Here is a 26,404-nt window from a genome sequence, read left to right as displayed (position 1 = left end):
GTTCTGGATGGTGGTGATAGCAGCACAACATTGCGGGAAAAAATGATATATATATATATCTCCATCTATCTCCCATCATGGCTTAGTACTCAGGTGGTAGCTAGCTAATTCTAGAAATGGGCCAGCCCTTCCCATTACCCTTTGCCCCTCACCATGGTTTCTGTTTTCAGTCATGATGTCCTGTCCTGTTCATCCCCCCACCCTGTGCCCAGCCCCATCCTCCTATCAGTCAGTTAGGGGGATGCAGACAGAGTGCTCCTCTCCCCTAGTAGCACAGGACCTCTCATTGGCTGCCATCACCATGGCAACTCACTGTCTCCTCCCCCATCCCCTCACTTTCCAGAGCCGGCAGATTTGTGGAGTTCCAGACTTCTTAGTGCTGGGAGGGAAGAGGAAAGAGGGGTGGGGGAGGGGAGAGAGGCTTCCCTGACTGCAAAGGCAGCCCACCAGTCAGCTTTGCCTGGATTCCGATTCCAGCCTGGAGTACAGCGTGGCTTCCATTGTCTCTCCATGTTGAGAAGCCATTCTGATGTCCTTAGGCACACCTGATTCCCTCTGAACTGGGCCGGCTTAGTGGCATGTGGCAGGCATGATAAGCCTGTTGTTCAATCAGAACGGGTTCCTGCTGCTGGCCTTACAGCACTGCTGGGGGATGACCGGAGAGCCCAGAATGGGTGAGCTCTGAGGCCTCCAAAGGCTGTCGGGGCATTTGTTATTCTGGCCACTTCTGGGCATGGTGGGCAAGAGGGGGCAGCTTAACGGTGCTCTCCTTGCCTGATGAGCCACACGGGGCACTGGGAGTGAGACCCCAGCCAGTGGATCCCAGCTGTGGGGTGCAGGCCAGGTCCGAGAACCTACTGCTTCCTCAGCCATCTGCAGGGTGACCGCATGACAGGTCTTATACATGCATGGACCGCAGTGTGCAAATGCTTATTGGTGCTCTTGTGGTTTAAGAACATAATTTAAAAGCATGGGCTGCATTCAAAGTAACCTTTTGTCATTATGCATATTCTCATAGCAGGGGCGTGGTGGCAGAGGGTGAGGGTCCATGAAATTGACTGCAGTTGAACAAACCCTCCTTGAACAGAATGAGGCCACAGAATTCTGATACATGCTATGGTGTGGATGAACCTTGAGGACATGATGCTCAGTGACATAAGCCAGACACAAAAGGACAAAGATTGTATGAATCCACTTACATGAGGTAATACATGAGGTAATGAATTTGCTAGAACAGGCAAATTCATTGAGACAAAAAGTAGATTAAAGTTTGGGAGGGGATAGGGAGAGGGAATGGGGAGTCAGTGTTTAATGGGGACAGAGTTTCAGCTTGGGAAAAAGCTCCGGTGGTGATGGAGCACAGAATTGTGAAGGTGCTTAATGCCACTGAGCTGTGCACTTAAAATGGTTAAAATAATAAATTTTATGTGATGTGTATTTTACTACAATAAAATATTTATTTCCCATTCCCTACCTCCCCAGCAGAAAGGGCCGAGGCAAGATTGGGTGGTGGAGCAGTCTGCACCTGCCATGGGTTCCAGGGGGGTGGATGGAAGACACACCCAGGGAAGTTTGACAGGGAGAAGCATTCAGAAGAAGGGGGGCTCGCTCCACAGGCTATCATGCCCTCCACTGCCTCACCCTGCCACCTCCAGCTGCCTTACTGAGGGGGAGCAGGTTGAGAAGGTTACATCAGGGGCTCCCGGGCCCCCATTCCCTTAGGGAACTAAGAAGCCACCTTGGATGACCCATTGCCTCCCCTCAAGGTTCTCATTTAGGAATCCCCCGGGATAGTGATGACCCTCAGCTTCAGTCCTGATCAGGAAGCTCAGGAGGACCCTATGGGAGGCCCACGTGGGCTGGCAGGGCAGTGAGGTCCCACCAGCTCTGGTCAGGTAGCCACAGCACAGGGGCCAACTCCGCAGCAAGGTGGTGAGAGGGAAGCCCTGCTCTCCTGGGACCCCTGTGTGCATCATCCCCGCCCCCCGGGTCTGGGGTGCCTGCCATTCCTCCTTGCTTTCTGAGTCACTGTTCAAACCCACCAGCCCTTCTGACAGAGATGGAAACAGGCACCAAACCCTCTGGGAAGCTATTTTTAGGGTTCATATGTGCTTTCTGAGTTCTCTAGATTCCATATTCTCCCACCCCCAGACCTGAAAGAGCTAAAGATTCTGGAAATCATTCATCATTCCCCCTCTCCAGGTGCTCTTGCTCACCCCCACCTTCCCGCACCACTCCCCCTTTTTTCTTCATCCCCACCCTACCCTCTGGTTCCCCAACTCTACAGGCTGCATGGAAAGCAGGCTATTTGTCTGACATCATCTTCCACTCCCTGGCCTGCTAAGAGTTACTCACTCAGGCAATCCCTGCTCCACCGGAGGAGACTGTCCAATTGCCAAGCAACCCACTGCTGGCCAATCAGAGGGCTCGGAGGTGATGTCATGGCGAGAGCTGAGCAGTGGTGCTGATGTGGAGAGAAGCCCTGGGTACCACTAATTGAGGGAGTGAGGAAGGGAGCAGCTCGCTTCTAACTGGACTGCAGGTAAGTAGAAATGAAATGCAAATTATTTGAGGCTTTTCAGATAAAAGAAAAAGAAAAGCAGCAGCTTCAAAGAGGAAAAGCAGCAAGGAGTCTGGCACCTATTGTGTTGCCTTTTGGTTCCACTCAGTCAAACTTTGTCAGATCCAGGGAGAAATTGGGTGAGGAGAAAAGAACGGCCTCAGCCTCAGCAGAGGGGTGAGGGTGGGCTGCAGGCGCTCCTTCCATTCTGGAGCTCAGGAGAGAGGGTGGGCGGGAATTGCCCGGGTTAGATGTCCGTGGTGAGTTTTTTTCCTGCATAAAAAATGTTGTGTTGCTGAGGAGAAAGATCTTGCTCAGGGTCCACCTTCCCTGGAGCTGGTTCTGACCCCCAGACCCTTTTCAAGCTAGAAGCTGACCTGTGTTTAAATTCCCTTTCTCAGCCCCAGCTTTTTCTCCTCTCCCTTTCCCTTTGTATCATCCCTTTCTTTCTCCTCTCTGGGCACTGAGTTACTTTTTCCTCTTGGTTCTAAAGATACAATGAGATCACCACCTCTTCCTTGCCCCGCCCTACCCTGAGGTCAACCTGATCCTACCTGGGCAGGGTGACTGGCCGTAAAGCTGCGAACTGCGGGGACCACAGCTGCCACGCCCTGGTCCCCGTTTGTGGCCGAGCCAGGCCCCTCCTCATTCAGCCCACCACCCTCGCCTGGAGTTTAGACACTGTCTGCTTCTCATGCAGGACCCAGGATTTGATGTCCAGCAGCCAGCTATCCCCACGTGGTGGTGCTGTCTTTGTTTTATTCCTCTCGGGATGACACAGTCCGGTGTGGAGGAGCCCCATTGTCCTGGAAAAGGGCAGGTCTCCAGAACCCGTTGAGGGGCTCAGAAGTATTCAGGCAGCCCATGTCTGAATACCGGGGCAGGGATACCCCATGTTTCAAGATCAAGAGAATGGCAGGAGGGATGGGCAGCGGTGGCCTGCTGGAGTCCTGTAGGGAGGGTGGGAGGTTGAGAGGAAAGGTGGGGAAAACTGTCTCTACTGAGGCTGAGGCCCCCTGTAGGGGGAGGAAACCCCTCCCACAGGCAGGGAGTCAGGGTGCCGGGGGAATGAGATCATCTGTTAGATGAGGAAATAATTGTAGTGCTGGAGCTGTGAGGAGGCAGAGGCGGAAGGTCTGGGCAGCGGAGCTTGAATCTCAGAGACCCTGCTCTGTCCTCTAGGGCCAGCCAACGCCCCTCTACTCAGCTACCCCCCAGACTCCCACCTTGCTTTCTGGAACTATGTCACCTCTCCTTGAAGCCCACTTACAATCATCAGTACCTGAGCACCTGGCAGTGGGTCCCAGCTTTTCTGGGACAGGTTTGGAGTGGGTGAGGATCTTTAATTGCTAGATGGATCCATCATACAGCATTGTAGGGAATGAGTTCCCCATCATGTAAAGCATTCAAGTGGAAGTTGGATTACCACCCAGCAGGGTCACTGTAGAGGAGATTTCTGCATTGTGTTGGAGCCTGGTCTAGATTAATGTTTTTCAAACTGTAAATTGAGACCCATTAGAGGATTGTGAAATCAATTTGTGGATTGTAAATGGCATTTTTAAATAAAATGGGATAACACCATGTAAATAAAAGTCAGAACTTATCCCATGTAGTAGAGTAAATAATGTTTCCTGTACCATTTTCTAGTTATATATTTTCAGTTATGTATACATTTATGTGTAAATCTGTCTGTACATATGTGTATATATCAGTGAATATATGCATATATCAGTATCATGACATATATTTACTGAATCAAAATATGAAATGTAGTTCTTTATTGTGGATCCCAATAAGAAAAAGTTTTGAGGAACACTGGGCTGAGAGATCTCTAATTCCTTTTTTTAAGTATAAGTCTATAAGCATATGGATAACTCTTACTAGACTATAAACTTTTTTAAAATTTATTTTTAATTGTGATAAAATACACAGAGTATGAAATTTACCATTTCAATCACTTGAAAGGGTACAGCTCAGGAGCATTAAGCACATCCACATTGTTACGAGACCATCACCACCATCCACCTTCAGAACTTCTTCATCTTTTCAAACTAACACTTTGTCCCCATTAAACAATAACTGCCAGTTCCCCCACCCCCCAGCCCATGGCAACCATCATTCTCTATTCTGTCATGGAAGTGGGATCACACAGTATTTGTCTTTTTGTCACTGGCTTATTTCACTTAGCATAATGTCCTCGAGGTCCACTCATGGTGTAGACTGAACTTCTTGCAAGAACTATCTTGTTTCTATGTGTCCCTATTATCAGGTACAAAATAAGCGCCCAAAAGGTACAACTAAATCCAAGTATTGTTTTAAATGGAGAAACTACATCTCTTTAGGGAGATACTTTGTTCCAAGGCTCCATCAAAGATAAAGAAGTCCTGTGTCCTGAGCAGACTGTTGAGCAGACACACAATTGGTTACGGGGTAGTGGGAGTGTCTTGTATTTTTGCTCAATATCTAAATTTGGCTTCATAAAAGAAATCCAATAGCCAAGTGAGGTTGCCTGCCTTCTCTCGCCCAACCAGGCCATTGGAACCACATTTGCCCTATGGGACACAAGTGGGATGACTTATAAGATTGAAAATAGAACCCTGGCTGGTTTGGCTCAGCGGTTAAAGCATCGGCCCGTGGACCAAAGAGTCCCAGGTTCGATTCCAGCCAAGGAAGAGCACGTACCTCAGTTACAGTTCGTCCACCAACTGGGGTTGTGTGGGAAGCAATCAATTGATGTATCTCTATCACATTGATGTTTCTGTCCTCTCTCTCCCTTCCTCCCTCCTGCTCTATCTGAAGACAAATGGGAAAATATCCTTGGGTGAGGATTTAAAAAAAAAAAGATTGAAAATAGAGCAGCAAAGATGAACCTAGATCCAGAGAGAAAGGCAGTGGATCAGAGCAAGGGTCACAGGCAAAGAAAAACAGAGAGGGAGAGAATGAGATAGAAAGAAGATAGTGTCTATATTAACTCAACAATATAGAAAGAATGAGAAATTCAGACCTTCTGTGTTCTTGATTTTAAATTATTGGATATTTAAAAACTAAAGATCTTAACCAAAGAAAGGCTTAATTTTTCCAGAACCCCTAAGATCTTCTGCCTAGGTATTTGTTATTGTTATTGCTAATCCTCACCAGAGGATATTTTTTCCACTGGTTTTTAGAGAGAGTGGAGGAGAGAGAAGGAGGGGGAGAGAGAGAGAGAGAGAGAGAGAAAAACATCGATGTGAGAGAGACACATCGATTGGTTGCCTCCGGAATGTGCCTGGGCCCAGGAATTGAACCTACCACCCAGGTATGTGCCCTTGACTGGGAATTGAACCCATGACCCTTCAGTACTCAGGCTGATACTCTAAACACTGAGCCACACCAATCAGGGCCTCTCTAGATGTTCTTATATTGTTTTCTACCTACCTGGAGATTCCCATTTGGAAGCATAGAATTCCAGATATTTTGAAGTCACAGTGGTTAGAAATGGAACTCTTTTTTTTGGGGGGGGGGAATAGATATTATGGGAAATATGATAAAATATGCAAAATGTAATTTTTATAATGCCCTGTAATTTTTATAATGTAATTTTTATAATTTTATAAGAACCAAACTCTCTTCTCTTTCTCTGTCTCTCGGCTTGGGAAATAAACATTCATCATGTACAATTTAGTGTGCTTATAAAGTTAGAATTTGATATATTTAGAGATGTGGTAGTCTGGAAAAGGTTACTTTTTCTGTTTTTCTCTGGAGAGGAGTAAAGACACAAAAAAAATCTCTCCTGCCATTTTAAAAATCACTGTGTGTGTGGGGGGGGGGGCTGCATTTTTAGTCCTATTAGAAAGAGAGACAGATGCAGGTATATTAACCCCTGTTCCCTTACACCCCTCTTCATCTTCCCCACCAAAGCTCACTGACCTTTTCCATCAGTTAAAACTGACAGCCCTGTGTCTACCCGCTTAGGGTCCTGTCAGAGGTGGGCGGTGGGAAGCAGGAGCCTGGAACAGATCAGAAGGGGCAGGAGTCTGGGGTGGTTGGCCTAATATATGAGAGCACAGGCAACCCAGGAGTCCCGAGAACAAACTAGGGAATGTGAATCCAGAAAATGACCTGAGCTCAGACTCTAGTGGAAGACCCAGTGGGGGAGGGGGAGGGACAGAGGGCAGAATTCCAGCAGATCCTTCAGATGTCAGTGCCCAGAGATCCAGACCAGGTAGGGAGCAAGGTTCAAACTGAGTACAGTGGTCCCCCCTTATCCACTATTTTGCTTTCCACAGTTTCAATTACCCCCGTCAACAGTAGTCTGAAAATATTCAATGGAAAATTCCAGAAACAAGCAATTCATATGTTTTAACTTACATGCCATTCTTAGTAGCATGATGAAATCTCACTCTGTCCCACTCCGTCCACCTGGGATGTGGATCATCCCTTTGTCCAGAGTTTCCACGCTGTATTTGCTCACCCATCAGTCACTTAGTGGCCATCTCAGTTATCAGATCGACTGTCATGGAATCGCAGTGCTTGTGTTCAAGTCACCCTTATTTTACTTAATAATGGCCCCAAAGTGCTAGGGTGGTGATGCTGGCAGTGAAGCTGTAGCCCTGGCCGGTTTGGCTCAGTGGTTGGAGCGTCGGCCTCCAGTCCATAGAGACCCGGGTTCGGTTCCCGCTAAGGGGCGGACCTCGGTTGCAGTTTGTTCCCGGCCCTGGTTGGGTCGTGGTGGGGGCAACCACTCGATGTGTCCCCTTTCACATCGATGTTTCTCTCTCTCTCTCTCCCTCCCACTCTATCTGAACAAAAAATGGAAAAAAATGTCCTTGGGTGAGGATAAAAAACAAAATTAAAAAAAAAAAAAAAGCTGTAAAGTGCTTCCTTTAAGTGAAAAGGTATGTATGTATATACAGGAAAAAACAGTATATATCATGTTCAGTGCTATCCACAGTTTCAGGCATTGGCTGGGGTCTTGGAGCTCATCCCCATGGTTAAGGCAGGACCAGCATTTGTGGAAACAGGCAGAGAGGTCTGTCTTCTGCACCTACCATCAAATAGACATGTAAGGGCTCAACAAGCATTCCATGAGTTCTTCCTAGAAAAATTTACTCCAGAAGTAGTCTAGCTAATTATTTTTAGCAAACATTTTTAATCAATTATAGAACTCGAGTACAAAAAGAATATTGTTAATGGTCATGAAGAAAGAAAAACTAGAATTTAGAATCATTGTCTAATTGTAATCGATACATTTACAAAGCTGAATGCAACTGTCAAATATCTTGAGACTAGGAAATATGTCTGTTCAATTCGTCACTATAGTCCTTCTTAGTACTTCACATAGTGCTTATAGTAGGTTCTCAATAAATAAATCAATAATGATCATTTATAACTGAAAATCCAGACCATTCTGACAAAACCATCTCACACAAAGAAAACCATCAGATACTCTTTTATTCTCAATGTAGTGAAATATAGGTATAAATGATATTAACTTAAAGATATGCCCAGCCAGTGTGGCTCAAAGGATTGAGCATCATCTCATGCACTGAGAGGTCACTGGTTCAGTTCCTGGTGAGGGCACATGCACAGGTTGTGGGCTCGATCCCCAGTATGAGGCATGCAGAAGGTAGCCAATTAATATTTATCTGTCATCAAAGTTTCTATCTCTCTCCCCCTCTCCCTTCCTCTCTATCTAAAAAATCAATAAAAATATATTTACTTTTTAAAAGATAAAATTAAGATGTAAAACTTACAAAGCATCAGAGGAGAATGAAAGAACAAAGACAACAAGAGTATTACTGCAAAAGATAAGTCTCCCTTTAGTGGAGCTAAATGCAGGCCTGAACACTGGCTCTGTCACTCCTACCTAATCTTGGGGAAGGCCCTGGATCTCTTGCGCCCTCTGTCTCCTCATTTGAAAAAAGGTGGGGAATGAAAATGCCTGGGATCTCCATGGCTCCGCCTACCTATGGGCAGAGAGCTTGAATTCGGAAGATGTCTCCAGTTCTATTGCCTGTGCTCTGCTGATAGGGAAATGATTTAATTTGTTACACTTGGCAGGTCATGTCTGCACATTTTAGCAGGGGCTTTCTGAGGCAATGCCTGCTACAAAGGGGAACTTAACGGTGAACAGTTTAAGCACCTAGGTCATCCACACTTGAGAGGCAGATTTGGGGCAAATGAGTCTCTGTGCACCCTTCAACCACATGCCCTAGGCAGTCATCTATCTTGCTTCTATGTATCCTTGGCCTTGGATTTGAGAAAGTACCATGGGACTTTACTGGAAACAGCATGGCCTTTGATATAAGACTTGGCTTCAAATCCCATCTTCATTATTTTTTACTTGTATGACTTCTGGGCAAATCTGAACTACCTATCTGTAGAATGGGTATAATAGTATCTATTGTATGGGATTTGGGGAAAATGAAATGATAAAATATACATACCCAGGTTACAGATAACAGATATAAAAAGAAAACTACAAGGAAAGGCCAATAGCAGAATGTAGCAAGATGACAGGGATTTGTCTTTTCTCTATCACATAGATGCTCTGAAATATGATGTTATTATGTTTGTAATTAAAACATTACATATAGCCCGGCCGTTGTGGCTCAGTGGTTGAACATCGACCCATGCACCAAGAGGTCGCCGGTTAGATTCCTGGTCAGGGCACATGCCCAGGTTGTGGGCCTGATCCCCAGTGGGGGGCATGTGGGAGGCGGCCAATCAATGTTCTCTCATTGATGTTTCTATTTCTCTCTCTCCCTTCCTCTCTCTGCAATCAATAAAGAAAAAAAATATTTTAAAGAAAACTTTAAAAAAAAACACACATTACATATAAAATGCATACATGCATGTAAAAGTGCCTGGTAAATGGCACAATACTACAAAGCACGCCCAGTGTTGTGACTAGAGTAAGAGCACACAGGCTTGCTCCCTCTGCTGAATCCTCCACGTGCTTCAACCCCAGGACCTCCCATGGTACCTGCGTCACAAAGCCTTGCACTTCATCAGCAGCACTGAATGAAAGTCTGTGCCCCTGAACTTTACTTCCAATACGTTGGTTCTTCTGTATATATTGACTCAAAATAAAAATAGCTCAGAGAGTGCCATTACTGTGGATTATTTGGGGCTGTCTGTTATCCAAGCTTAATTTTCCTTCTCTGGCTTGTTTCCCAATATAAACACAAACCCCAGAGCTTTGTGTTTGCCCACAGATAACACCTCCTGATTTCCTAGAAGCACCAGTGAAGCTGCATTTCTAAGTCTGTTAGGTACTGGCTGGAAGTTGACCACAGCTCCCACCCTCTCTTCCTCTTGAAGTCAACCTGGGGGGGTGGGAGGGCGGGATTGAACAAATGCCAGCCCTCCAAAGCCAGCAAAACCATATGCTATTCTGCTTTGACTAGTTTCCCTCTGTGAGTCTCACTAGCCCTCCTAGTTTCCCTCTGTGTGCCTCACCCACCCCTCTCCCTTTACAACAGTTCCCTGTGCCTGCCAGGGAATTTGCCCAAGGCCACAGAGCATCTCTGAGAAATGTCCAGAGGCTCCACATCCCCACCCAGGGGACCTGTTTCACTTTTCTCATCAAAAACCCCTGTGGTTATTTTAAGACCTAGCTGAGGGCTTGGCACAGAATTAAATATTTAATAATAGTTGTGGAAAGAGTGAAAACCACATTCATGAAAAAATAATTTTTCTCTTTTGTTTTAACCGAAATGAAATATGGCTGCCAATCAGGGCCTCTGATCAGCATGAAATAACCAAGATTGCTGTATGGAAATGATATGATTCCATGACACTTTGGCAGCTTACCTCAGTAAGTGCCTAATTTCAACAGAACTTGCTTAAAAACGGATAATTGGCACAGACCCAAAGAGCCACCTTCCTGTACTGCCTGTGGTCAGAGAGCCTAGGTCAGAACCGACTGCTTCCACGCCTTGAGTCTGTGCAGTTACCATACAGTCTCTGAACACCCTTGCCAGGAACCACTCTATTCAAACCACTTAGATTTGCATTAGCTTCTTATCCCTCAAAAATAGCCCACATGGGAATTGACACATCCTGCTGGCAATCTCTAGGCATTTCTTGCAATGACAAATAAAATGCTTGCTCACTCTGGCTATGTGGGCGGTCAGAGCACCTTAGGAGGTCAGGTGTGCACCCGATCAATGGCCATTCAGCCTCTGAGAACTGGTTGCTCTTCTCTGTCGGCTCCTGGCCATTGACTGCATTATAGAAAGCCCGGGAGTGTGGGTCACATTTCTGGTCATGTAAATAGGTTTGTCAACTCTGGTGTCCCTTATGCATCCCCATCATGTTATTGCTGCTTGGGTGGCCCCATGCATGCTGTTCATTCACATCCTGGTCTGTGGGAGAGAGAAGGGATCGGTATGAAGAGGAGGGTACTGACACTGAGATCCAGAGGCTAGGTCTCTGCCACCAACTCAGTGTGACCTCAGGATCTTTGGTCCCCGTGGAGAAGGGTATTGGCATTTTGGAAGGGACAATGATTGGCTGTGTGGGATTGTTGCGTACAGTGCAGGGTACTTAACCTACCTGGCCCCTGCCCACTAAATGCTCCCAACCACCACCCATAGTCTGGTGACCATCAAAAAGTCTCATGTATTTCCTGGGAGTGAGACTGCCCCCAGTTAGAACCATTGGCTAGTGATGGCCAGGTCTCTCCATCGTTGACGTTCTGATGTTCTATCTAGGGGAACCTGGGGGAGCCATGAGATCTCTCTTCAGTCAACAGCCTGACTCTAGACTGTCACTATCAGCTGCCCTCACCCCTCATCAAAACTTACTCATTCTGCCCTGGCCAGGTGGCTCAGTTGGTTGGAGCATCATCCCAGGCACCAAAAGACTGTGGGTTCAATTCCCGGTCAGGGCACATACCTAGGTGGAGGGTTCAATACCTGGTCCGGGCATGTACAGGAGGCAACCGAGCAATGTTTTTCTCTCACATCCCTCTCTCTCTTCTCTCTCTCTTCCTCCTTTCCTCTCTAAAATCAATAAACATATCCTTGAGTGAGGATAAAAAAAATAAAAATAAAAACTTACTCATTTTGTGTCTTATCTCCTGATGGCTGGGATCCCTGCTTGGTGGGGCTATCACTCATTACTTTTACCAGTTATGCTAATGGTCAGCCCTTCAGGAAAAAACATATGTTATTACTTGCTTTTCCATACACAGACTCTTAAATGCTGGAGCTGGGAGAAATGTAATGATCAGTTTGCAAACAGGAAAACAGTGCTGGGTGGGTGGCCAACAATCCAGGGTTTAACACTTTTTTGCCTAGTTTCAGCTTCTAGCCTTCTCCTCCTCATCTTTCCCCCCAAGATCATGCTGCCAGAGGAAATGTTTTAATTTTTATTTATCATTATTTCTTTTAGAGAGAGAAGAGGGGGAGGGAAAGAGAAACATCTATTCCAGAGCGAGACATCAATTGGCTGCCTCTTGCACACTCTCTATTAAGGATCAAGCCCAAAACCCAGCACGTGCCCTGATAGGGAACTGAACTGGCAACATTTCAGGGTATGGGACAGTGGCCAGTCAACTGAGCCACACCAGCCAGGGCCAGATGAATCCTTCTGCACTAGTAGTGTAACCGAAAGACAGAGCCAGGCTTTAGCATGAAAATCCCAGCTCTGTCCCTTACTCCCTGTAGGACATGGAATTAACTTGACCCTGCCAAGCTTCCACCTCTTCATTATCAAAGAACCTCAGAGAATAAACTGAGATAATGTTGGTGGTTTTCCTGGTACAAATCAGGTGCTCAAGAAATGGTAGCCATTATTATTGCTATTATTATCAGCATCACCATTTCCTCTTCCCTTATTCAAAAGATGTCAGTGGCTTCCCACTGGATTGAAGATAAAGCATAAACTCTTTCCCTGGTCTGGAGGTCTCCGATTTTTCCCTTCCAATTCCAGCAATCAGTCCCAGTGCACCCTGCATGCAACCCAATGGGTTCCCTCGGCCCCCCAGTAAACTCAGTCACATGGCCATCACATGGTCAAGTTCCAAAGCCACTGCAACATTAGAGGCATTGCAGAAACTAACTGCATAATAAGCCCATTACACTCTCACCTTTAGCATCTGAAGCTTGAGTCACTCTCACCACCTGCTATGCTGGATCATAACTGACAGTACAGGAGTTGGGCTGCCCAGGGCAGCCCTGCCTCTTGTCTGTGTGTATCAGACGGGCTTGGGAGCAAGCACTGGGCAGGAGTCCGGAGGCCACCATCCTGAGCTCTGGCTATGGTTCGGTAGTTACCCCCTGAGTTACTGTGACACATCAACCTTCACTTGGGAACCCCTTTGATCTTTCCTACCGCTGAATGCCATCAGTTTGCTGGTCTCCCTTAGGGGCTACCCAAGGCCTGGGATTGGCCTCTGCCTTGACAGAAAATGTGCAAGGAGCCTCTGGGAGGGCCAGAGGTTTGTCTCAGCATGGAGTTTTGCCTTATGATGCTCCAGTGTCTGATGTCCTCCCTAGAATCTGATGGGTCTGACCCCACTGCTTCATGCCTACTCTGGCCTCCATGATTTCTTAATCTCCGTCCTGCCTCCTAGAATTTCTAGCATTCTGCTGTCACTTACCTTGGGCAATACTACACCCTTACTGCCCCCTCTCTGACAGACCTGGTGGCCCTACTCCATTGCAGGTGATGCAGGCATGACGACATGACCCAAACCGCCAAGCCATTTAACAGATCCCATAGTACCATAAGAAGCTTATAGGACTAAGGCTGATTGTGGTCCTTAGGATTGACTGGACGTGCCCAAAAGAATGGCCTGGGCAGTTGGTGTCTACGATGGGAGAACAGAGGCCTACGAACTGTTCTGAAGGGCCTCCAGGCCATAGGTTAACATCACTAGATCTTCAAGTGGTGCGCCTTCCATCCCGGTCTGGCCCATTTCACCGCCAGGTTGAGTGCTGGGAAGGCCGTGTGACCAGCCCCACCCAACATCGATGCCACAGGTTAATTAGGAGTGAGGTCAGGCTCCCGGCTGTGGCTGCCACCAGCCAGTGTCTTCGGTCCCCTTTGCATTGCTGGGCCCTTCAGAAGAGCCATGCCCTCCTCACTGCCCCCTTATATCCTTTCTCAGAATGTCCCATGGGCAGCAATATCTTTCGGATCTTGAGTGCCATAGAAATGTCGTGACCATCGGCACAAAGATTTTAAAGGGCCCCATGTACCCACAGGTACAGGTACACAGATTATCTTGAGGAAAATATCAGACTGTGTACAAACACTGGTAGATGAGATAAGGTAAAAGAATCATAGGTCTGAACCCTGGCTCTGTCACTTACTGGGTGCATTAGTTTTCTGTGGCTGCTGGAATAAATGACCACAAACTCTGTGGCTTAGAGCAACAGAAATTCATTATCTCATAGTTCTGGTGTCCAGCAGTCGAAATCAAGTTGTCAGAACGCCCATGTTCCCTCCAAAGACTCTGGTGGCTTCAGATATCCTTGGCTTACGGCAGCATCCCTCCAATCTCTGCCTGTATCTTTACATGCCCTTCTCTCTGTGTGTCTCTCCTTTCTGTGTCCCTTATAAGAACACTTGTCATTAGATTTAGGTGCCACCCAGATAATACAGAATGATCTCATCTTGAGACCCTTAACTTAAATCTGTAAAGACCCTTTCCAAATAAAGTTATATTTACAAGTTTCAGGGGTTAGGACTTGGATATACTTTATTGGAAGACACCATTCAATCCACTACACTGAGTAATCTTAGAAATGTCACAGCACCTCTGAGCCTCAGTTCTCACATCTAAAAGACAGGGATAGCAATCCCTATGTGACAAGGTTATTGCTAAAACTAAAGTGAAAGCATTTGTCACATAGTAGATGCTCCATAAATGCACATTTTAAATTATGCAGATTCTATCCAGTACGTGTGGCTCAGTGGTGAGCATTGATCCATATGGTTGCCAGTTTGATTCCTGGGCAGGGCACATGCCCCTATTGTGGGCCAAATCCCCTGTGAGGGGCATGCAGGAGGTGGCCAATCGATGTTCTCTCTCATTGATGTCTCTCTCTCTCTCTCTCTCTCTCACTTCCTTTCTCTCCAAAATCAATAAAGGGGGGGGGGGGCAGAAAATTATGCAGATTCCAACCCTGTGAAACTGAGTGCTCTCAGTTACAAGGTCCTTGGCCAGGCATACCTCTGTCCCCCTGCAGTCTAGGGTGTTTCCTGTTCCCTGCCCTGATCTTCCTTCTCTGCTTCTCTGACCTGTGTTTCTCCTAAAACTCTGAGCACAGTAGTATCCATAGAAGTGTAGAAAGCACTTATTGCATATTTTAATTCAATCATATCCTCAGGCCAGGCTGGTTTTTCCTGAGTCCCCAGCACCATGGAAGAATGAGCAGTTAACATCTAGTCCCTCCCCTGCCCATAAGGAAGAGCTGACAAATCAGAAGACCTGGATCTTAGAACTGGCTCTATCTCCAGCTAGTTGTGTGACCTTAGCCAAAAGTTTTAGCCTCTCTGAGCCCCAGATTCTTCATCTGAAAATGAAGTTGATGATGCCTTTCTTGTCAGCCTAGCCCACCTCATGCAAAGATCGGCTGGGACAATGTGGGTGACAGAAACTGTAGCCTGTAAAGTATGCCATAAGTGTAGGGTCTTCTTTTTTAGTTAATCCTCACCTGAGAATATTTTTTCCATTGATTTTTGGAAAGAGTGGAAGGGACGGGGGATGAGGAGAGAGAGAGAAAGAAACATCGACGTGAGAGAGACACATGGATTGGTTGCCTCCCACACATGCCCCAACCAAGGCTGGAGATTGAACCTGCAACCCAGGTACGTGCCCTTGACCAAGAATCAAACCTGAGACCCTTTGGTGCACAGGCCGACTTTAACCACTGAGCCACACCAGCCAGGGCCATAAGTGTAGGATCTTAATTATTGTTCTCAGCTCACACCAAGGCACATGGTCCCTGACTCCAGGTACCTGCTCCCATAGCAAAAGCCCAGCCCAGTCCCCCTTCTTTCTCAGGGTAAAGTCTGAGGCCACTCCCTCTCCTGGCAAGGGCTCGCTCAGAAGTCTAACAGCTGCCCTCGCAATCAGCCAGATCCTGAGCAGAGATTGTGTCAATGGAGGCTCATGGCCAAGGCTGTTGCGTCCAGCACCCAGGCCCGCCTCCCGGTTCAGGGACTCACTGGTACTGTCGGATGGGAGGAGAGAGGCCTATTGTGCTGCACTGGGAGGGGCGTGGCAGGGCCTCTGGCTCCAAAGCACAGGGAGTCGCTGGGGGGCTGGAGCACTTTAAGGCCAGCTGGACTGGCTTCAAATCTCCATTCATTTACCTTCTAGCCACATAAACCCGCTGATCCTCCATCTCATCTGCAAATAGGGGTGACGGTCCTTGCATGGCAGGTGAGAACCGCAGGTAACAACTTTGAAGCAGGTGTGTGGTACCTGGTAACCACCCTGATGAAAAAGACCGAAGAGAGGAAACTAACATTTGTTAAGCACCTCATTTTTGCTGGATGCGGGGTGTATGCTTTTTTCGTCTAGTTTGTACAACTCTGTGCAGAATTAAATGGGGAAAGCAGGGTTCGACATGTAAAGTGACTAGTAAGAGAGGCAAAGTCTGTGTTCGACTCCTCGCTGGTTGAGCCCTAGAGCTGGAGCGAGCCCACTGCTCCCAGCGGCTCCCTGCCCGTCCCCAGCCAGCACAGACCCTGATCTACAGAGGGAAAACACCTCCCTAAGTAAGAAAGGGGTTCTAACTCAGTCTCAGGGCCCTTGTGTGAGTCTGCTGGCAGGGAAGCTGTTGGCTCATGCCGCCCTCTGTTGGCACAGTGACCATTGAGGGTGGCTGTATCAGCCAGGGCTCTCCAGAGAAACGGAACCAACGGGATATGTATAGACACAGAGAAAGAGATCTATCATGAGGACTGGCTCACGCAGTTATGGGGGCGGAGAAGGCCCACGGTCAGCCGTCTGTAAGCTGGAGGCCCAGGAAAGCTGCTCGTGCAATTCAGTCCAGTCAGAAGGTCTGAGAACCAGGAGCTCCCACATCCGTCCGTCCTAGGGCAAGAGAACATGCAGGTCCCAGCTCAATCAAAGAAAGCACATGCACCCCTCCTCCACCTGCTGTTATTCAGGCCCTCAGGGCATTGCATGAGGCCCACCTTCACTGATGAGAGGATCTTCACTCAGTCTACCGACTCAAATGCTAGTTTCTTTCAGAAACATCCTCACAAACATACCCAGAAAAAATGTTTACCAGCTCTGTGGGCATTCCTTAGCGCAGTCAAGTTGACACAACAGTTAACCATCACAGTAGCCAAGGAACCAGTGGCCCCCATGATGGCCACTCACTATCACCTACTGTCCCAGATGCTCCCCAGTCTGCTCCCTCCCTGCCTCTCCAGCTTCACCGCCCCTCCTCCTTCACACTTTCTGGTCCAGCATCAGGCTGCTTGAGATCACTCACCCCTGCCTCCGTATGTGCTGTTTCTTGGCAGAATGCCCCCTTGTCACCTCCTGACCAATTCTGACTTCCCATTTAAGACTCTGTTGTGTGCTGCTAACACCAGGGGGCCCTACCTGGCTCCCCAGGCCTCACACAGAGTATAGAGTCCCGGCTCTGTGCTCCCACAATAATTCCTCGCACCGGCTACCGTCTGCACTAACTACATTTTTATGCCATTATTCCTTAATGGTGTTTGTTTTTTTCATAGTCTGAGGCTATCTTAAGTGGGGTCAAAGAGTGCTTAGGACAGTGGTTGGGGGCTGGGAGGTGAGCGGGCACCCGGAGAGGTATTTTGACATCTCTGTCCAATTCCCCCTCGCTCGTATCAGAATGAGTCCTCTGGGTGGGTGTAAGGAGAAATTTACAACAGGTATTTTGTGGACACCTCCCAGGTAATTCTGTTTCAGGATTTATCTCTCCCCCTAACCCTTGTTTGGGGCCAGCTCAGCGAGCTTTGCAGGGGGCAGACGAATACCCCTTGATCCATACAGTTTGGGGAAACCCATGTCTGTATACTCAGGGGGCTTGAGACTGGGAAACCAATTATGAAATCATCAGTGCCTTGAAACTGAACTTGATTGGGGTGGTGTGGGAGAGGTGGCTGGTGTGTGGGAGAGGCAGCTGGTGTGGGAGAGGTGACTGGTGTGGGAGAGGTGGCTGGTGTGGGAGAGGTGGCTGGTGTGGGAGAGGTGGTTGGTGTGGGAGAGGTGGTTGGTGTGGGAGAGCTGGCTGGTGTGGGAGAGCTGGCTGGTGTGGGAGAGGTGGCTGGTGTGTGGGAGAGGTGGCTGGTGTGGGAGAGGTGGTTGGTGCGTGGGAGAGGTGGCTGGTGTGGGAGAGGTGGCTGGTGTGTGGGAGAGGTGGCTGGTGTGGGAGAGGTGGCTGGTGTGGGAGAGGTGGTTGGTGTGTGGGAGAGGTGGTTGGTGTGGGGGAGGTGGTTGGTGTGGGAGAGGTGGCTGGTGTGGGAGAGGTGGTTGGTGTGTGGGAGAGGTGGCTGGTGTCGGAGAGGTGGCTGGTGTGTGGGAGAGGTGGCTGGTGTGGGAGAGGTGGCTGGTGTGGGAGAGGTGGCTGGTGTGTGGGAGAGGTGGTTGGTGTGGGAGAGGTGGTTGGAGCGTGGGAGAGGTGGCTGGTGTGGGAGAGGTGGCTGGTGTGTGGGAGAGGTGGCTGGTGTGGGAGAGGTGGTTGGTGTGTGGGAGAGGTGATTGGTGTGGGGGAGGTGGTTGGTGTGGGAGAGGTGGCTGGTGTGGGAGAGGTGGCTGGTGTGGGAGAGGTGGTTGGTGTGGGAGAGGTGGTTGGTGTGGGAGAGGTGGTTGGTGTGGGAGAGGTGGCTGGTGTGGGAGAGGTGGCTGGTGTGTGAGTGGTGGCTGGTGTGTGGGAGAGGTGGCTGGTGTGTGGGAGAGGTGGCTGGTGTGTGAGTGGTGGCTGGTGTGTGGGAGAGGTGGCTGGTGTGTGGGAGAGGTGGCTGGTGTGGGAGAGGTGGCTGGTGTGGGAGAGGTGGTGTGTGGGAGAGGTGGCTGGTGTGGGAGAGGTGGTGTGTGGGAGAGGTGGCTGGTGTAGGAGAGGTGGCTGGTGTGGGGGAGGCAGCTGGTGTGGGGGGGAGGCAGCTGGTGTGGGAGAGGTGGTTGGTGTGGGAGAGGTGGTGTGTGGGAGAGGTGGTTGGTGTGGGAGAGGTGGTTGGTGTGGAAGAGGTGGCTGGTGTGGGGGAGGCGGCTGGTGTGGGAGAGGGAGAGTTGGTGTGAAGAGGGCCTGGAGATGGGAGCAGCAAGTCACCTTCTGGGGTTCCTCCCCTTTCTTATGTAAATAACCTGTCAATAGTAAAATGCTTTCTTTTTCTTAGATTTGTAACAGTGTCCTGAGCCGGTGACAGACCTACTCTGTGACTTTCAGTCGGATTCAGCTCTCACATTCCAGAAAACATGACCCTCGCTGGTAGGTGCAACACTTTCTGTGGTGGGAGCACCGCAGCACAGGGTATTTCTGTACCTGCATGTATGTGCTTACATATGCACCGAAAAAGATAAAACAATTGCACCTGGCCGGGTAGCTCAGCTGGTGAGAGTGTCATCCAGATATGCCAAGGTTGCAGGTTTGATCCCCGGTCAGGGCACATACAGGACGCAAACAGTGAATGCATAAGTAAGTGGAACAACAAATTGATCTTTGGCTCTCTCTCAAATCAACATATTAAAAAACAAATACACCCAGGGTTAAAAGAGGTTATCTCTAGACGGTGGGTGGAATCACAGCTGAGCTCTTCATTTTGCTCTTCTGCGTGTGTGCTTTAAAAAGTTTTTACAAAGCACATAATGTTTTTGCAGTCAATTATGTTTTCAATTTGTAAACAGGAATGAGGAGGAGAGTGCCCGGGCATCGCGCTGGGCGATAGCTGAGAGAGCCTGGGCTTAAAACAGGCCCACGGGGCCCATGGCAGTGGGCCCGGAGGGCTGGGGGCGGGGACATGCCAGGCCAGGGCTCTGATCTGTGACCTTCTGGTTTTCAAATCCTCCCCAGACACAGGAAGTCTAGACAGTGGTGGGGTACCACTCTAGCTCTCATGGACACCAGCCCCTCTGGCTGTGGTCACTGCACTGGGAAGCCTCGCAGCCTGACCTCGCCACCCAGTGAGGGCCAAGAGCAGGTGGGAGGGGTGAGCTTCTTACCTATTCCTTTATCGCCAGTGTTTCCAGGAAAACACTGCCCGGAACAAAAGAAATGGAGAATCCCGGGCAAGTGTGGGGAGAGAGCGAGCTTGGCGCAGGGCGGCTGGCTGGGTGGGGAAGACACTGTGCTCGGGATCTTTCCTCGGGAGCATTTTGTATTAGGCACTAGGAGGGAGACGACGTGCTAGGGAGAAGATGGGTCATCTGCGTCACCCTAGTGCTCTGGAAGGCTCGGCTTCTACAGGTGGACAGACTCGGGTCCGAATCACACACAGGAATCCTGAACAGGGCCTCTTGGGGCAAAGGGGGCTACATTCCCAGCCGAAGGGTGGGTCTGGCTGCTTCTGCAGAGCCCGGGGACCCCGGCTGCCTGGGCACCCAGACTCAGAGATGCTGGCTCTGAGACCAGGGGAGGCTGACCATCTTCCCCTGCCCGGTGCCTCCACAGCCTACAAAGAGAAGATGAAGGAGCTCCCGCTGGTGTCACTGTTCTGCTCCTGTTTCCTGGCCGACCCCCTGAACAAGTCATCCTATAAATATGAAGGTAAGTGAGGGCTGCATTTGGGACAGTAACAGGTGGAGGGTTTCTGCGGCCTGTATGCACAAGTATGTCACCCCACCCCCATTTCCTGACCCTCTCCTCCCCACGTTACCTTCGCTTTCCCAGAGCCAGTAAAATCACCACAGCTGATTCCGAGGGTCCAAGCACCACGTGAAGGCAGGGTGGGGCTGGGCCCGGGGAGGAGACGGAGGTGAAGGTCTGAATCAGACTGTGCAGAGCGCACTTGATCTTAGCTCTTGTTCATTCACTTAAATGACGCTGTGGAGGAAGCAGAGGTTGTGCCCTCGGGGACACCTACACAGGTGTAAATCACTGGGCTCCATGGTTACCAAGTCCCCTGTGGGAAGGCTAGAGAATGCTCTGAGAGAGCCCAGAGGTGAAGAGGACTTTCACCTACAGCCCCCCAAGGAGGCTCTGTGCTGGCCATGCTGATGGGTCCCAGGACACCATGTCTCAGGATGCTGGCAGGGAGCACTGAATGGCCACATCCTGATCGGGGGTGGTCAAGGCACAGGTCACCTCTTAATTTTCTGGGCGTTATAAAAGAAGGGATGGGTTTGGTCTGGAAATGAGAGATGGGGGGTGTTTGGGTTACCTGAGATTGTTTTTCTCTGTTGTTTAGGCTGGTGTGGGAGACAGTGTAGGAGGAAAGATCAAAGCCAGCGGAAAGACAGTGCTGACTGGAGAGAAAGAAGAGAGCAGGGTAGGAGGGAGAGGGGGAGAGGTGTCAACAGGCTGAGCCATCAGATTGGTAGTGGGACGAGGAGTGGAGGAGCAGATGGGTGGTGGGCGGTGGGTATGTGCACCACTGTTGGCCACCACAGATGACAATTTGAGCAAGAGCCCAACTATGGGAGGAGCCTTGTGGCAGAAGCAAAAGCAATTGCTACAGCCATTATTGGAAATCACATATCCTGGGACCTTAAACGTGGAGCCTCACACCTCACTGTGGCTACCAACTCCTCCAGCCCCATCAGAGCCCATTGAATTTAGGTGCCACGTTGAGGACAGATGCAGAACCCTGGCCATTGGTTTGCCTTGGGCATCTAGGTCTCCCACACAGGTGTGCATGTGTGTATGCTTTAAGGGTGCCCATGCAGTCTTCAGGGGGTAAGCAACCCCTTTTCTTCTTTCTGCAGCAGACACGGTGGACCTGAACTGGTGTGTAATTTCTGACATGGAAGTCATCGAGCTGAACAAATGCACCTCGGGCCAGTCCTTTGAAGTCATCCTGAAGCCGCCCTCCTTTGATGGGGTGCCCGAGTTCAATGCCTCCCTACCCAGGCGGAGAGACCCATCGCTGGAGGAGATACAGAAGAAACTAGAAGCCGCTGAAGAACGAAGGAAGGTAAGTGCTGTCCCTCTGTCCCTCCATCTCAGCAGGAATGGGGAGGAGCTGGAGAAGACAGGTGGTGGTTCTGAGCTGGGGTCAGGTCATCACAACCTACAAATATTTGGGGAGCACTTCCCATATGCAGGGCAGAGAATGAGGCATCATTGAGAGAAACAAAGAAGTATACATCCCTGGTCTCTAGGAGCTTACAGTTTGGTTAGGAGGATAAAGCACTGCGTTACATACCTCCAAGAGGTGGTCTTATATGCACAATGACAAGAGTAAGACACGGACAAACACTAAAAATGTAGGAAAAGACTAGACAAGTAAAAAGGGGCTCCTTAATTGAGGACGGGGAAGAAAGTCATGGTATGGTATACTTTCACCCTCTGGTGCGCCTGCTGTATTTCCTATTGATTCTTATGGCCCAACTCTGATGCCATTTTTGTATAAGTTTTTCTTCATCTTTCAAGCAGAAAATAATCCTCACCTTCCTTGAATTCCTGTAGCACTTACGGCATATGTCACATACTAGTCTGGGTTTGATTTATTTATGTATGTTAAATCTCTACTAGACTTTTTTCTTTCCCAACTTGCTAGAATAGTGCCTGGCATATACTGCATGGTCATGTAGTATTTGTGAATGAATGAATGAATGAATGAATGAATGATGGCCACAAGGAAAAGAGAACCGAAGGTATGGTGGAAGAATCCAAGAAGTGTCCTGCTTTCTGCCAATGGGCCAGGGATCAAGTTCAGGGAGGCATGTGTTCTGGGTGTGGAGCTTTTAAGTCATGATGATAAAAATATCCCCATCATGCTCATTTCAAGGGTCTCTTTCTCCCTTTGTGCAACCCTAGTACCAGGAAGCTGAGCTCCTAAAGCACCTGGCAGAGAAACGGGAACATGAGCGGGAGGTGATCCAAAAAGCCATTGAGGAAAACAACAACTTCATCAAGATGGCGAAAGAAAAACTGGCCCAGAAGATGGAATCCAACAAGGAGAACCGAGAGGCCCACCTTGCCGCCATGTTGGAACGGCTGCAAGAGAAGGTAAGTGGTCTTGAATCAGAGAGGAGACTCCTGGGGCGCTCTCTTCCTTCCATGGCAAGTATAATGGACCTATATATCATTTCAGGGAGCAAGCAGCCTCAGGCAGGAATGGGGATATTTCTTTTAGGCTGTGTCCTTAATGAGTTCCAAAGGATGGTTTGGGAAGTCACAGGCAAGAAACACAAACTGAACTTGGAATTCCACGGGGACGTGTTACACAGCTACACCACAGAAATGTCTCATTGTCTCAGGGAGATGAGACCTCTCATTGTCTAGAGAACGCCTGCACAATGCAAGGGAGGAGGAATAGACAAGCAGCTGTATACTCCTGGCTTCATCCTTGTTGGACTAGTTCGACTCAATGAAAGATGCTGACTTGAGCCCTTGGCTCTAAACAAAGGGCATGATGATCTGAGTTGCTCATTAAGCAGGAAACATGATTCTTTCCAACTCTCTTGATATGGTCTGAGGGTGTCATGAGTCTTCCCAATATGCTGCCTTTTGTCAATAAAGCAAATGGTGTCACCTAAATATGAGAAATGTGAGAGTCTGAGGTTGGTCTCCGTATCAGCAGAATAACAGCCCATTCTGCTAAGAACATGCTGGCCTCATTTCCTGAGTCTCAAGGCTGCCCCAGTTTCTCCTGCAGCTCCTGGGAGAGCTCCAGCTCTGTGTTTTATTTCCAGGAGCCGCCTGCTGCGCGGTGACTCCCGGGACCCGATCGGTGGCCTCGTCCCATGGTGAGCAGCGTGGTCCCCGCTCCTTCCTGCCTATCCACATAGAGTCTCAGGCTCTTCACAACAGCTACTAGAAAGATCTAGTTTCTTCAGAGGGGATCTGAATGTTGCATAGGCCCTGCAGTTGGCCAGCATGTGGCATCCCCTCCACTTTTATACTCCGTCTTTCTTGGGTCAGCAAGATCTCCACCAAGTACCAGATAGGAGGGAAGTGATCTTGTCGAATTTCAGGCTTCCCCAGTTATTGAGGGATAATTAGGAGCAAACTCTTGCATGAAAAAAAAATCTGGAATTGGGATAGGATGGGACATGGGCTCTCAGGCCAAACCCAGAAGAAATTATTGAAGCTAGAGCATGATATGGTATTTGAAAAACTGTCCAACACTTCTATTTCATCATAATCCTATCTTCACAACCAGTCAATAAGTTAAGCAGGGCAAATGTTATCCTTACTTTTTTTACCATGAGGAAACCACGTCAGAAAAGGTCAAATGACTTGCCCAGGGACACACAGCCACTAAGCTGGAACTAGAACCCAATTCTTTGGCTATGCATCCAGATGTCTCTTTCAACACTTATGTCAAGGCGACCAGCCCCCCAGTTGTCCTCCTGGCCTTTTTTCAGAGAGGGAGCCATTAAAGGCCAAAGAAAGAGAGTCCAGAAACCTAGGGATCTGCCCAGTGAGCTCACGAGGACTTGGAGGTAGATTCCAAGAGATTGGGAAGACCCAGACTCTGGGGTAATAACGTTGGAGGTAAGACTCAAAGAAGCAAGATGTTGAAGTAGACATTCAAGTAGGCCTCAGTCTCTGAGATCTTGACCTCTACTCAACCTTGCCCACCAATGAAAGCAAGAGATAGGTGTATGGTTTCTGCCCTGGCTCAGGCCAGGGACACCTTCAACAATGTCTGTGTCAGTATTTGTGTGGGTCATTGACCAGTTGCACCAGACTCACCTGGTGTCAAGTTTAACACTACAGATACATGGATCATATCTTAGACCTTCTCATGCTGGCTCTCGAAGGATGGTGCCTGAGGACCTGCAGTTTAACAAGCTTTCTAGGTCATGCTCATACACGTAGCAAGGTTGAGAACCACTGCCTTAGATGCACCACTCCCCATACTTTCCTCAGGACCATGGAAAACTTTAGGGCCTCTCTAGGGACAGATTTGTAGTTTAAGGTATATCCTGGAAACCTGGACTGCCTCAGTGTGCCTGCTCCAGGCTGATACTTGATATCTGGATGCGATGATATCTGGATGGATGCCAGGGTCCTGCAGCGCCATTTGTTGAGCACCTACCATGAGCAAGCTGCCACTGGAGGAATTGGGAGATGCAAAAAGAACAAGACATATTCCCTGCCCTCAAGAAACCACCCAGTAGAGGCCCTGATGAATGAGCTGTAATGATAAGCCTTGTAGGTAAACACAACATCGCAGAATTCTAGACGTAAACAAGCTTACTTGCATGCCCCTCTCTTTAAAGACCAGAAAACCGAGGCCTGATCAGCAAAGCAAGTTGGTCGCTGTCACACAACTAATAGGCCTCTGAGGTCAAACCCCATCTTTTGGCTTGATTATGCTGTGAGACAAAGGAGGGTTCTCTTAATACACTTGTAAGAAAGCTCACCTTTTCGAGCTGGACAACACTTCCCAAAATTCTTCAGTCCGTTTATACTTCAAGAGCCCTCATCTTTTCCAAGGGGGTTAGACAACTCTCATAAGGAGACAGACAAGAAATAAAAGTAGCAGTGAGGTTGCGTGTGTGTGTGTGTGTGTGTGTGTGTGTGTGTGTGTGTGTAGCCTGCTATGAGGTCTGTCTGCTCTGCCTGTTCCTCTAGCAGCTACACTGAGTGGCTACTTGAGTCAAGTAGCATCAGTGCAAACCTCAGGATGGCCAGGTGAGGGAGGGAGAGGCTGGTGGGCACTGGGGTCATTGTGAGGTGGGTCCCCCCGGGGAGGTTGGCCCAGTCAGTGAGCTTCCTAGGGCCACATCAGCAGACTCACTCACCTGCCTCCTGCCCGCCTCACCTGCCACCTTCTGTCCCTTCTCAGGAATCCTTGAGACCCTGCTCTTCACTTCCAGTGGTGGCCATTCTTTGGGTTCTATTGTCCCTCCCTTTTTCCCCCGGGTGTAACCTGTCCTTTTCCTTCCCTTCCCTCCCAGGACAAGCACGCGGAAGAGGTGCGGAAAAACAAGGAGCTGAAGGAAGAGGCCTCCAGGTAAAGCCTAGAAGCCAAAGAAGTTTCCAGAACATCCGGACAGCTCCAGCAGCTCCGCAGTTCCCGAGGCAGCCTCGCCCACCGCTGGCTGCTCTCGCAGCACTGGGGTTTGGGGGGAGGGGGGCGGCCAGGGGTGTTCCCTCTGCTTTTGGTGTTTGTACATGTAAAGAATTGACCAGTGAAGCCATCCTATTTGTTTCTGGGGAACAATGATGGGGTGGGAGAGGGGAGAGGAGAGAAGTGGGGAGAGGGAGGTGGAGAAGGACTCATGGACATTGCAACACTGCCCACCGCAGTCTCAGGTCAAGTCCTCCGCCTTTCTTGACCGTGAGCGTCCAGGCACCATGTTGAGAGAAGTGGAAAACAGAGCAGAAGTCCGAGCGAAGGGCAGAGTCCTGGGTGGGCAGTGGCTGCAGGGTGTGGCTGGAGAAGCCCAGCGAGAGGGTGGGGGGCTGGAGGTGTTGCTTCAGCCCTGCAACAGGTGTTGAGGTCTGCGTGTGTGTGTGTTAAGCATCATCTTTTGATCATCATGACCAATGAAACATCTATTCCAAGTCTCCAGTTCTTTATTTCCTGAATCGGTCCTTTGGGTAATTGATAGAATGTTCTTGAATTTGGTTCCTGCCTCACAGGTGGCAAATGCCCCTTTTGTCCCTCAGTTTGTCCATCAGAGCGTCTGAGATGGTGAGGCGGGTTGAAATATGCCAGCCTTTGGCGTAACTGGAAAGTTTGCTGCTTCTCTTTCCCCTCCCCCTTCCTCCTCCTCCTCCCCCTTTTTGTGAGCTTTCCCTGATT

The 26,404-nt window shown here is 49.1% G+C and overlaps 1 protein-coding gene across 4 annotated transcripts; it reads left to right on the top strand.

Moving 5' to 3' along the window:
* Nucleotides 1-2,472: 2,472 nt before the first annotated feature.
* Nucleotides 2,473-26,163, top strand: STMN4 (stathmin 4). Of its 4 annotated transcripts, XM_036240781.1 has the most exons (8): nucleotides 2,507-2,542; nucleotides 15,879-15,941; nucleotides 18,881-18,972; nucleotides 20,152-20,247; nucleotides 20,888-20,968; nucleotides 21,405-21,613; nucleotides 22,459-22,650; nucleotides 25,554-25,703. In XM_036240781.1, the coding sequence occupies exons 3-8, from the start codon at nucleotides 18,960-18,962 to the stop codon at nucleotides 25,611-25,613; spliced, it is 651 nt and encodes a 216-aa protein (XP_036096674.1). In that variant the 5' UTR covers nucleotides 2,507-2,542; nucleotides 15,879-15,941; nucleotides 18,881-18,959; the 3' UTR covers nucleotides 25,614-25,703. The 4 variants fall into 4 exon arrangements, with proteins under 4 accessions (XP_036096673.1, XP_036096676.1, XP_036096675.1 ...); XM_036240780.1 differs by lacking the exon at nucleotides 15,879-15,941 and having other exon boundaries at nucleotides 2,473-2,542; nucleotides 25,554-26,163; XM_036240782.1 differs by lacking the exon at nucleotides 15,879-15,941 and having other exon boundaries at nucleotides 2,482-2,542; nucleotides 18,859-18,972.
* Nucleotides 26,164-26,404: the final 241 nt, after the last annotated feature.

This window comes from Molossus molossus, unplaced genomic scaffold, assembly GCF_014108415.1.
Source record: "Molossus molossus isolate mMolMol1 unplaced genomic scaffold, mMolMol1.p scaffold_m16_p_4, whole genome shotgun sequence".
NCBI lineage: Eukaryota > Metazoa > Chordata > Mammalia > Chiroptera > Molossidae > Molossus > Molossus molossus.
The sequence above is the reverse complement of the archived record's forward strand: the minus strand, read 5'-3'. Positions and strand labels throughout refer to the sequence as shown.